At 36.1% G+C, this 13,139-nt stretch overlaps 1 protein-coding gene across 3 annotated transcripts in view; it reads right to left on the bottom strand.

Moving 5' to 3' along the window:
* Window positions 1–8,095, bottom strand: part of Rit2 (Ras like without CAAX 2) — a 331,975-nt gene extending 323,880 nt beyond the window's left edge. The window contains exons 1-2 of one of the 3 annotated variants that reach the window (XM_048806306.1): window positions 7,956–8,095; window positions 7,456–7,571 (exon numbers count right to left, since the gene is read on the bottom strand). In XM_048806306.1, coding sequence (XP_048662263.1) covers window positions 7,456–7,558 — 103 coding nt within the window. In that variant the 5' untranslated portion in view covers window positions 7,559–7,571; window positions 7,956–8,095. Of the gene's footprint in view, window positions 1–7,455; window positions 7,879–7,955 lie in introns of those variants that run through there. The other 2 variants (XM_048806307.1, XM_015482244.2) reach the window with 2 other exon arrangements.
* Between the last annotated feature and the right edge of the window lie 5,044 nt (window positions 8,096–13,139).

Raw genomic sequence — 13,139 nt, 5'->3', positions numbered from 1 at the left:
CACTGCACATATCAGAATCCCACCACATGACAAGGATATATACACACACACACACACAAACACACACACACACATAATCATTCATGGGCAGTAGCCTGCTCTCCAGTAAGGAGAGGGATATTTCATGCTGGTTGATGGAAGGTTACATGGCCTATTGGAAAAATAGTCCCAAGGCTACAGCTGAGCAGCTAAACAATTGACGAAATACATCACTCTAACTTCCTATAGCTCCCATTGCTTTCAAAATACCACGAGTACTGCTCTATCACTGTACCTACAACATAGCATCTCTATTTTGTTTATGTATTTTTTAAATCCCAGTAGACAGGCTCAGTAGAGAGTTGAGTTTGTGGCTAATTTTTTTTTCTTATAATTTAGGGTTTTGCACTGGTGTAGGGTCTCACACACACATAAACACATATCTTTGGTTCCTGTTAAATAAAGGGACAAGGTAGGTACTTTCCATTTATGACACATGGCTTCTATCAATTATTCTATACTGCATATAGAGAAAACACACTTCCTTAGATAGACTGGCACCTAATAGATTTTGAAAGTCTACCTGATATATTCAGCAAAAGGTTTATTTTGTCGACTTGCATAGTTTTAAGTTTTCAATAAATTATTTTAATTGCTTTCCTAAAGTCAAGGGGATTATTGTCCTTTCTCTATGTGGTGAAGGCACCCAGGGGTCTCCCAATATGTAAGAATATTGCTTTTGTTGCCTCCATGTTGCAATTTTGGTCACAATCATCACATCTCTCCCTGCTCCATCCCATAAAGTTAACACTCCGTGTTGTTTGGGCAGAAGATTAAGGTTTTCAAGAATTTTGATTGATATACATGATTAATTTTTAATATCTAAACTACATCTGTGAAGATGGAGCTGAAGCTGGAACTCAGGTTCATAGTACAATCTCCTCCAAGAAAACAAAGTTAAAGCTCTCAGGTGGGGAAAATGAAAATACTGTAAACCTTGAAATTAGACATATATGTATTTGTAGCTTAGATTTACCATTTAATATTTCTATGTCTCTGGGCTGTAGGATTTTCTCCCCTGTGGGACTCAGCTTTCTCATCCATAAAATGCAGAATGTAATATATCTTCACAAGATCAAGGTGAGGAGTAAATGAGGCAGATGATGGTGAACATGTGAATGGAAGACAACAAGAAGACGTGTGTAGTTTAGGCATAAACACATGCTCATTCATCTCCTGCCCCTTTCTCTCAGAACAATGTAGAGCTGTACTGTTTCAACAATTTCGTATTATAGTGACTATAATCTTGTCAGCACCTTTTGCCAGAATAATGCTTTCAATTACTTCTTGAAAAGACATACATGTATATTTGCATATACATACATACATATTGGGGGAGAAGTCAATTGCTATAGTAGTATGTATGTGTATATATGTGTGTATTTTTGGCAGGGGGGGGTGTACCAGGGATTGAATTCAGGGGCACTCGACCACTGAGCCATATTCCCAGCCCTATTTTGTATTTTATTTACAGACAGGGTTTCACTGAGTTGCTTAGTGCCTCACTTTTGCTCAGGCTGGCTTTGAACTCAACAATCCTCCTGGATGGCCCTATTTTGATTCAGATTATTCTTTGTAAAAATGGGCCTCATTTTTTCATTCTGTAAAATAGAGACACTTACTCAGATTCTGGTAAGGGATACATATAAGCATAAAATTCACAAATTCCTTACCTGCCACTACTAGTTCATTTGCAAGGTTCATTTCCTTCGCATTCCCTCTACAGTAACTAGTATAGGCTTGTTCATAGTATATGCTCAATAAAACTCACTGCTTATTCATGGCTTGAAATTTCTCATACATAGTACATTTATTCATACATATCTTTTAAATCTTTTGGGAATTTCTATTTCAATATTTACAAGTCCAATTCACCATACTATATTTTGCTAAAATATGGATAGAAAGATAATAACATATTTTTTTAGTAAGGATAGAAAATTTCCAAGATTTTGTTCATTTAAAAATTCTGGTTACAAGTTGGGGTATAAAATTATGCTTATAGTAAAGTGAGTTTCACATCTATGTTCAAGGCTGACTCAGATATGCCTCTCAAAACTGGAAAAAAGTTGAGACTTGTGCATCTTTGTTAGCTCCTAAAGAAGAGCAGATATCTCCTGAAAATCCTTGCATGAGACCCACTTGCCTGCACAATACCTTGACATTCCTCTGTTCATCCAGTTCTTCAGAAATATGAAAAGTGACTTTTAATTTTTTTAAATTTGTTTTAATTAGTTATACATGACAGTAGAATGAATTTATGCACTTTGATACATCACACATAGATGGGATGTAATTTCTCATTTTCTGAGCATGCATGTTGTAGAATCACACTTGTAATGTAGTATATATATATACACAGCAATAATGTCTGTTTTGTTCTACTATCCTTCCTATCCTCACATCCCCTCCCCTCCCCTCCTTTCACTTCTCTCTACCTAATCTAGGGTAAGTAACTCTATTCTTCTCTAGTGCCCCACCTCCTTTAATGTGAATTAGCATCCACATATTTAGAGAAAACATTCAGCCTTTGGTTTTGTGGAATTGTTACTTCACTTAGCATGATATTCTCCAACTCCATCCATTTACTGGCAAATGCCATAATTTTATTTTTCTTTAAAGCTGAGTTATATTCCATCAGATATATCTATCTATATCTATGTATAGATAGAGGATAGATAGATAGATAGATAGATAGATAGATAGATAGATAGATATTACATTGCTTTATCTATTCACCTATTGAAGGATACCTAGGTTGGTTCCACAGTTTAGCCATTTATGAATTGAGCTGCTATAAACATTGACGTGGCTGCAGTACTGTAGTATGCTGATTTTAAGTACTTTGGGTATAAACCAAGGAATAGCTGGGTCAAATGGTTGTTCCATTCCAAGTTTTCTGAGGAATATCCCTAATGTTTTCCATAGTGGTTGTACCAATGTGCAGTCCTACCAGCAATGTATGAATGTGCCTTTTTCCCCACATCCTTGCCAACATTTATTGTTGCCTGTATTCTTGATGATTGTCATTCTGTCTGGAGTGAGATGAAATCTTAGTGTACTTTTGATTTGCATTTCTGAGATTTTTTCATGTATTTGTTGATCAATTGTATTTCTTCTTCTGTGAAGTATCTGTTCAGTTCCCCTCACCCATATATTAATTTGGTTATTTGTTTTTTACTTTTGCTTTTTATTTTTATTTATTTTTTTGGTGTCAAGTGTTTTGAGTTCTTTATATATCCTAGAGATTAATGCTTTATCAGAGATGCATGTGGTAAAGATTTTCTCCCAATCTGTCAGCTCTCTTCTTACATTATTGATTGTTTCCTTTGCCGAGAAGTAGCTTTTTAATTTGAATCCATCCCATTTCTTGATTCTTGATTTTACTTCTTGTGCTTTAGGGGTCTTGTTAAGGAAGTCAGATTGTAGGCTGACATGGTTAAGATTTGAGTCTACTTTTTCTTCTATTAGGTACAGGGTTGCTGTTCTAGTGCCTAAGTCTTTGATACATTTTGAGTTGATTTTGGGGCAGGGTGAGAGGGAGAGGTTTAATTTCATTTTGCTACATATGAATTTCCAATTTTACCAGCATAATTTGTTCTGTAGGCTATCTTTTATTCAGTGATGTTTTTGATACCTTTGTCTAGTATGAGATAACCATATTTATGTGGGTTTGTCTCTGTATCCTCTATTCTGTACAACTGGTCTACAAGACTATTTTGGTGCCAATACCATGCTGTTTTTTGTGACTATAGCTCTGTAGTATAGTTTAAGATCTGGTATTGTGATACCTCCTGCTTCACCTTTCTTGCTAAGGATTGCTTTGGCTATTGTGGGTCTCTTACTTTTCCAAATAAATTTCATGATTGCTTTTTCTATTTCTATTTCTAAGTGGGGTTCATCCCAGGGATGCAGAGTTGGTGCAACATACAGAAATCAATAAACATAATTTATCATATTAATAGACTTTAAAAAAAAATCATATGATCATCTCAATAGATGCAGAAAAAGGATTTGACAAAATACAGCATAGCTTCATGTTTAAAATACTAGAAAAGGGCTGGGGATGTGGCTCAAGCAGTAGCGCGCTCGCCTGGCATGAGTGCGGCCCGGGTTCGATCCTCAGCACCACATACAAAGATGTTGTGTCCGCCAATAACTAAAATAAATAAATAAATATTAAAAAATTCTCTCTCTCTCTCTCTCTCTCTCTCTTAAAATAAATAAATAAAATAAAATGCTAGAAAAACCAGGGATAGTAGGAACATACCTCAACATTGTAAAAGTCATACATGCTAAACCCAAGACTGTCATCATTTTAAATGGAGAAAAATTAAAAGTATTCCCTCTATAACCTGGAACAAGGCAAGTGTCTTCTCTTTTACCACTTCTATTCAACATCCTTGAAACTCTAGCCAGAGTAATTAGACAGAAGAAAGAAATTAAAGGGATACGAATAGGTAAAGAAGAACTCAAACCATCACCATTTGCTAATGACATGATTCTATATCTAAAAGATCCAAACAATTCCATCAGAAAACTTTTAGAACTAATAAATTAATTCAGCAAAGTAGCAGGATAAAAAATCAACACCCATAAATCAAACGCATTCCTAAACATCAGCGATGAATCCACTGAAAGAGAAATTAGAAAAACTACTCCATTCACAATAGCCTCAAGTGAAATAAAATACCTGGGAATCAATATAACAAAAAAGGTTAAAGACCTTTACAATGAAAACTACAGAACACTAAGAAATAAATTGAAGAAAACCTCAGAAGATGTAAAAATCTCCCATGCTCCTGAATAGACAGAATTGATATTGTCAAAATGGTCATAATACAAAAAGCATTATACAAATTTAATGCAATTTCTATTAAAATCCCAATTCTTCATAGAAAAGTGACTTTTAAAAAAATATTTTAGTTGACTTGAAATCAAATACTTTAACCTTCAAGAAAAGTTTAGTATTGAGGTCAGTGCTAATATTTACATACTGATAACACCATATAAATCATAAGAATAAAGTCCAAGGGCAAGATGTGATTCTATCACAGTGAAACACTTGGCCCTAAGGACAGTATTTTCTAGGAGTGAAATTGTAATATGAATAAAATTCTCTGGAGAAATAGCCAAGGATGCCATTTATATAATCAGTACAACCAAACTATTTACCATCTTTTATTCTTAACCTTTTCTGAGGGTGAGCTGGTTACAGTTGTCCTTCTCCCAGAGGAAAAGTAGAGTTTTATTCAAGTATTTAATTAGGAACTGGTTTATTTTATATAAAGTGAAGGTGAAAGTAACCCAAGCCACTCCTCCAACCATTGTGTTATCTTGAAAATATCTAGATATTGCAATGGTAACAATGAGTAGTCATCACAAATAATATTGGGTGAGGTCAAAACAGAAGACATAATATCAGTATTCTAACTTCCTAATATCACAGCATAAGGGTCTTGCTGGAGGGTGCTCCTAGGCAACACCTTCACTTTCCAAATCTGCATCCTTGGAATAAAATGAGGTGTGTAAAGACAATCACTCAGTTCCCACATCCCCCACCTCCTGGTAAAATAAGAAAACACCCTGCTAGCAGGCAAAGGGGACCCATTGGCACATAAGCTATTGTAGACTCTCTCATCTCACCAGCTCCGGCCATAGGTTTTGTTGATGGCATCTAGACTTTTTTTTTCCTTAATCTGTTTCTTTTCTCAGATTTTATTCCCACATAACTTCCTTTTATAAATATATATTTTTAATTGTAGATGGACACAATACCTTTATTTATTTATTTATTTATTTATTTATTTATTTATTTATATGTGGTGCTGAGGATGGAACTCACTGCCTTACACATGCCAGACCGGGTGCCCTACCACTGAGCCCCAGCCCCAGCCCCCGCAATAACTTCTTTCTCATTGTATCTGATGACCTGTTTTTAAAGCATAACTTCATTTTCATAGATTCTTTTCCCTTATCCTTCCTGCTTACTTCCTCCCCCCCCAATCATCATCTATTTTGATTTATTCCCTCCCAAGCCATTATATTAACAAAGAAAGTTTTTTTTTTTCATTTCTTGTTCATATATTGTTACAAAGCCTTTCATTTCACATTTCTTTCCTAGAAGAGATAAATAATTTTTCTCACTTAGGCAACCTCTTAGCTCCTATCACATCCAAATCTGCCTTTTTTTTTTCTTTTCTTTTCCTTTATATGATAATTCCTTTGGGTGCAGCAGGGGAGCATTGGGCTGGCTCAATTCCTTGTCTCTTGATAATTTTTTCTCTGCCTTTTCTGTCCACTAAAGTTACTGTCTTTCCCTCATTTCCTCATTGCTAAACTTTCTTACTCCTTCTGGAACCACCATCAAAATTATTAGCTTTGGGATTTCTTCTGCAAGAGTATTTTCCTTAACTTTGAATCTTTTCATCAAGCAGTTAAGTATTGAATAGTTTTGATAAAGTTTGTCCATGCTAACCTCACTTTTCTTTTGCCCTTTGACATGTCCAAACATGTATTCTCAGTAGGAAATCTTATGTTTATATAAATAACTATATATCTTTATGTTCTAATGATATCCATAGGCCCAAATTATCTAACATATATTCATCCTCAAACATTACTGAATATCTATTTCTTTAATTTGTAATACTTGGTCTTTTAAGCTCCTCATGAAACCAAAGCCCTGATGACTCCTGATCTTTATGTATCAAAAATAAATTACCCAGTCTTGTCATCACCTCATTACCATCCCACATCCTTTAATTCTTGTAGCTTGTCCTTTTAGTTCCATTGACTAAAATGCCTGGTTGGCTCACCCTGTATGTGTCCCACTATTCTTTAAACCACAGTTACTTTCAAAACAGCAACTTCCCTCTTGGTTCACAACCCACACTTGCTATGTCAGACCCAAACTAGGAAAAGGACACTGGGAAGCGCCTAGTGAAAGAAATACCACAGTCATCCATGAGAATCCCTAGCCAGTGTCTGTATCTATCTGTGTGATTAGTTGAATATTTACAGCATTCCTTTCCTGATGTGAATATCTTTTCTTTTTTTCCTACTTTTTCTTTTTCTTTTCTTTTTTTTTTTTAGAATAGGAGCACATTTTTCCCAGACCACGAATATTTATTATCACTATTAATTTTTAAAAACCATGTAAATTAAGAGCAAATATCACCCGCATGAGATAAAAGGAGAAAATCATCATCTTAAAGTTCTACATATCATGACTGTCTCTCCAATCTCCTGACTCATCAGCATCCTGTTAACAATCTTTACACTTCTAAACATCCTGCCGGATGCTCCCTGCCGCAGCCAGACCCTAACAGCACCAGCATTATTATCATTATTTTCCACTGTAGAGTTTCCTGCATAGAGGTCCCTCCTTCCCCAGCATTTGGTGTTAAAACTTACCGCTTTTACCAACTCCCCCTGCTCCCAGCATTACCACCTTGTACTCTCTGGACCCGCCTGTCGCGCTGCCCTGGGAACAGCTGGCTTCATTTTCTACCTCCATCTTACCCGAGGAACTGGAGGAGGGAAAAAAAAAAAAAGGAAGGAAAAAGTCACCCGTGTCAGGTGCTTGCTCAGATATTAAACAACTCTAAAACTGTGTCAGAGGAAAGGTTTAGTACGAGCTAAGAACCATCAGCATCAGTCTGGCTGCTGGTCCTCTGCTGGAGCGGGTCTCATAGCAACCACTTCAATCGCTTCCAATAAAAACCTGGCTTTTACATCCCCCTCCTTCTGATCCTTCACTCTTTCACGTCTCCCACGATCTCTCTGGCGCGCTCTCTCTGTATTTTCCCCCCCTTCCTCTTATTTTTCTCCCTCTTCCGTCCTCACTCTCTCCTTTCTTGTTCCTGCCCTCCCCTGCACAGACGCACGTGTTAGATGCACATGTATATAAGTACCTTCCTGGCTGCGCTGCTAGAAAAGAAGTGAATCCGCGAGTTAATGGGAGATGCTGTCTCACAGGCAGGCTTCAGTCGCTAGAGCTACAAAGACACTATTTTCTTTTTTAACCAGCCAATTAATTAGGAAGAATTTCCGCTATGTGTATCCTTGCTGTTTATCACAGTTCTTCCGCACAGTTGTCATTCGTCAGAAGGGATGCCACTGTTTTGTAAGGCAAGACAAAGAAACAAAAACAATAACAACAAAAAAACCCCAGTAATTCGGGGCACTTAAGGATGAATCTTCAGAGTTGTTGAAATAATACCTAGCTAACAGGGATTCTTTCGGCTCACTTGACAGTTGTAGTTCCAATATTGGGAGGTAATTGAATTAGGTCATTGTCATGTTTGAACACGGATCATCCTTGTTTACATTCAGTTATTAGAAACAAGCTAGAACATAAGGACCCTGTCAAGCATGAAAGAGATACACGATAAATATTTTTGCTGACAATTATGGTAGCATAAAGGATCATGAAAGAATATTTTTCAGATGCCCAAAGTCCTGCTTCTGTTTTGAATTCTTCTAAAGCTTTAAGATCTTCACATTTCTCTGAAACAGCTTCTAAAATACAGAAGTCTTAGGATCATATAAATAGTTTGCAAATGTTTTCCCCTAGTCTGTGGCCTTTCTTAATAATCTTTTAAAAAGCAGGAGTTTCACATTGTACTGGAGTCTAGTTTATAATATTTTAAGATTTTGTGAACCTACTATCTGATTTTAAATGAAACTTTTCCCAGTGATTCTATTACAAATTTTCTTGACCCTTTCATTTTGCAAATTCGCTCACGACTATGGATCTCTCTGTCACCTTTATATAGGTAACCTTGTCCAGTTTATGAATCTGGACTTAATTTTCCCTCTGAGCTATAGAAATGAATCTCACTGCCTCCTGGATGTTTCCAACATAATCTTGCTTGGGTCTCAACCTGGGGTATTTCTAAAGACACCACCCTCATTCTCAAGAAAGAAAGTCAGCATGACTCTCAATCTGCGGGAGCGTCACCACCTCCATGTCCTAGTTTCAGTTCTTCCTCTTCTTATATTTGACGTCAATAACTGAAACAGTTCCATAACTTATCCACCCTGATCACAAGCTCCTGCCCTTTCCCCCTTTCAGACAGTTCAATTTATCCTACACACTGATGTCAGGGAAATTCACCTAAAATGTCAACCTACCTGAACTTGATGTACACACATTCATATATCAAATGCCTAAATAACACAAGTCAATGGCTTAACTGTCATATAGAGATAACAAGCATTTGTTCCAGTCTCAGGTTCCAGTGTGGCCTTTATGCTCCACAGAGCAGAGGCAGGCAATATGAGCTGTTCATCTTCCCTGTCACAAAACTATCATTTCCATCATTGCATCTAAAAGAACCTATAGCTATATTGTAATTACTCCCTGATTTTTAATTGAAACTTTAGTGTTCTATGAAAGAATACATATGAACAATAGCATTTGGCTTCAAGGTCTTCCTGGGTTTTGTTTCTAATTCTGCTAAAATTCTTATGACCTTGAGCAAATTGCATGCTTCTCTAGCTATTGGTCCCACCATCTGTTACTCTGTTTTCCATGTCAGCCATTCTGATTTGGTGGTAAAGCACAGGAATTGTCATGCCAGCTGTGTCCTTGTTCCTGTTGTTTCGCCAGCACACTTAATTTGATATTGGTTAAGAGAAATTAATACATGGAAATGTCTTCACAGTACATACATTAATGGATTGCCTAATGTAAGTGGGTAAAGTGAGAGGGAGTTTTAGCTAGTGAACTGAACTGCTTTTCAATTGTTAATGTTATCTATTCATATTCCTCCCTGGAAGTCAATAGATTTTTTTTCTATTAATATGAAAGGAACTCCCCCAAACACACACACACACACACACACACACACACACACGCCAGCACGAGCGAAAAGTGGGGAGACTTTCCTAGCTATAGCTCTCTTAGTCTATTGCATTTTTGAAATTCTAAGACCCTCTACCCAAGAACCTTTCCCTGAAATCCTAAATTCCATAAAATCTGATTAAAAATGATTAAATTTTGCAATATTCTAATGCTCCTGACTTTCAGCTTTTGTTAGTGGCTTTTGTGAGTTTGCATCTTAGAACACTCAAAAGCCTGAGTTGGATTTTTATGAGTGTGTGTGCTTATGTGTGTAGATGGACAGTGTCAGGGAAGTATCTCCCAAATGTCTGAATGCTGATGATTGAGATGGAAGTGTTAAGTAAACAAAATAATTACACAATATTTCCCTTGGACTTGGGGAAACTATTTGGAGTTTGCATTTGCTCCCTAGACTTATCCTGGCAGTTACCATCTTCTTGGGGTGGCACACCATTCTCTCTAATTGCTAATTTTAATTTTACTTAGGTGCTCTATGTTCCTTCAGAACCACTTGATTCTGAGTAGGGTCCAAGTACACTCCAAGCATCTCTGCGTGCTACTGCTCACTGCTGCAGTCTTTCTTGAAGTACAAAAGGGGAAACTAATTTGACAAGAAATTTACTCAAAAGGAATGCATTAGCACTATTTATATGGATATCATCATCCTTAACTCCTTTAGGAGCTGCCAAGACATCCAGTTGCTGTGATAGGTCTGGAGGAGAGAAGTTGGAATGCTGATAATTCTTTTTTCACCTCTCTAGTCATTGATGAGTAAGTAGAGTTACACATGCCCTGGTCGGCAATTCTCTTCTTCTCTTTGTTAATGAATTTGTTATATTTATTGCAAAGATGTTTTTACATTTCAATTCACCTTATTAAAATATTGTGACCTCTTCTGTATTCATTTGTATCTCTCTAGGGTTTAGCACTGTCAAAGGACACAATTTCAACAAGTTGAGCTTTAAAGATACAGTTGGCTTTTACTAGTAATTCATGATCTGGGGAGTATCAAGCGTAAAAAACAAAACAAAACAAACAAACAACAAACAAAAACAGACAGGTGCCTTACTGGGGGTGGCAGTACCATTGGTTCTTAAACAGGAACAAGAAATTAGTATAGTGCAAAAAGCAGACTGGTTGAAATCATGTTCCTTAAGATTATTTTCCTTATTTAGGTTAAAGCAAAGAGGACTTCCTTACCCTGCTGCTCAGGTTGATGGGGCCTCTTGTGATAGGTTGCTGTGAATCTGCTGTTTTCAGAAAACTGGCCTGCATGGGGATTTGATTATCCTTTCCCTTTATGATTTCTCGGAAGTCAACTCTTACAAGTAAACAGTTTAGGTTTTGGTTTAAGAACATGGAAACTTAGTATAAGTGACTCCATTTGATGTTGACCTATTGGGCCTAATATACGTCCTCAATCCAAATCAATAGCTTCCCAGACATTTTATTCAACAGCAGAGCATATTGCCTGGCATATGCTAGATCACTAAGACATTTTTTTTTTGTTAAAGAATTAATTGTACCAAGTGATAGGTTGTACACTCTTAATGAAATTACCCTTTCAAAGCATATCATTTACTACTTAAACCTTGATGAAAAAATAAATCATGAAGAGAAAAAAGATTTAGCCACTGAATTGATAACCTATGGATAAATGAATGCACATCATGTGTATTCTTGCCCTGAAGTTTAAGAATATTGTAAACCAGAAGATATCACTACTGCCTGTGCCTGCCCCCCACAAAAAAACTGGATATGTTGAAGCCAGAGAATGAAGAGGAAAAGTTAATTTTGCAAATAACAGGCAAAGATTGATCTGTGGAGTACAGACTCCTACCTCACACTGACAAACTCACAAGCTCATGCAGTAAAATTCAAAGTATGTATGAGTACTTCTAGTTGTGGGACTATTAGATTTTTACCCTGAAGTCTTTTTAAGGTTGAAAAACCAGGATAGATCTTACAGCTGATCTAAATAACTTACATTCACACATTTATTCATTCATCATTGGTTCATTCATTCATCGTGATACTGATACTCAAAGTAATTTATTCTACAACTGTTTTAAGTTTTCAGGCAAAATATGGATAAACACTATATAGTCCACAAGTTAAAGGTTGTCAGTCTTGGTCACCTACATACCAGGATCTGGGAAAAGCCAGAATGTGGCAAGTAATTAAATAGATAATGAGAAATATATGAGTAGATTGCAAGTGAGGAGAATGACTCCAAAAAGGTGGGCAAAATAAGGTGGTAAGGGAAAAGATTGCTTTGGCCCTAGTACTTAAAGTAGGACTTCAAACAGACTACAATAAGGAAGGACAGGCATTTAGAATTCAGAGAATGGGATGCATTTAATGGATTGCAAGATGTAACATTGTCAGTCCCTAAGAAAATAGGAACAGAGTTCAAAAGTTGGTTTGTAGATAAAAATCACAAAAATATTTAAATTACAGCATATAGGCCTCAGAGTTCTTATTTTATTTTCTCTCTGTGATATTCAGGCTGGTCTCATTTGATCCTTCAGTCTGGGCTCCAGTGCCCCTTCTACTTCAACCTCTTGAGTCACTGGGTCTGTGGGTGTGCATCACTGCACCTAGCTCATTTTTTTTTTGCATACCTTTTTATGTGTTCAAAATGCAGTGCCCCCTTTGAAACAGGACAGGATTCTGACGAGAGGAAAGCCAATATATAGCTCAAGCTGCTTTCCTTATATTAATCTTTTTTTTTTTTTACTTTCTCAATTTCTAGTGGTTAAAAACTTAGCTAATTTTCTATATTTATTACCTTATGAATTCACTAATTTGACTCTTAGCATTCTACAATTTACTAAACTGTAGCTTATTGAAAAAGAAACTTCCATTTCATTTTCCTTATAGGTCTAGGCCAAGATTCTGGCATAATACAAATAACAATTTTAAAAAAATTATTTAGACTTTTTTTGATCCATATGCTTCATAGTAAAATTTGATGTGGTTACTACTGATTTCATGTTTTTCTGTTTAATCAAAGTGGATTTTTACCTCATAAAGGAATTATTCTAGGCTGAAGTTATTAAAAGACATGGATGAGATATTAGCATGGGCATTTAAACCACATGAAAATAAAATTTTTCATAGTGGTAAATTTCAGCATATTATATGATTTTTTTAATTTACCACAGATTTCAATCATATTTTACTTTAATATTATTAGTATATAATTATAATTAAGGTATGTAATGATGACTTTGACATGGTAGTTCTC

This window comes from Marmota marmota, unplaced genomic scaffold (genome assembly GCF_001458135.2).
Source record: "Marmota marmota marmota unplaced genomic scaffold, marMar, whole genome shotgun sequence".
In the NCBI taxonomy this organism is placed as follows: domain Eukaryota; kingdom Metazoa; phylum Chordata; class Mammalia; order Rodentia; family Sciuridae; genus Marmota; species Marmota marmota.
The sequence above is the reverse complement of the archived record's forward strand: the minus strand, read 5'-3'. Positions and strand labels throughout refer to the sequence as shown.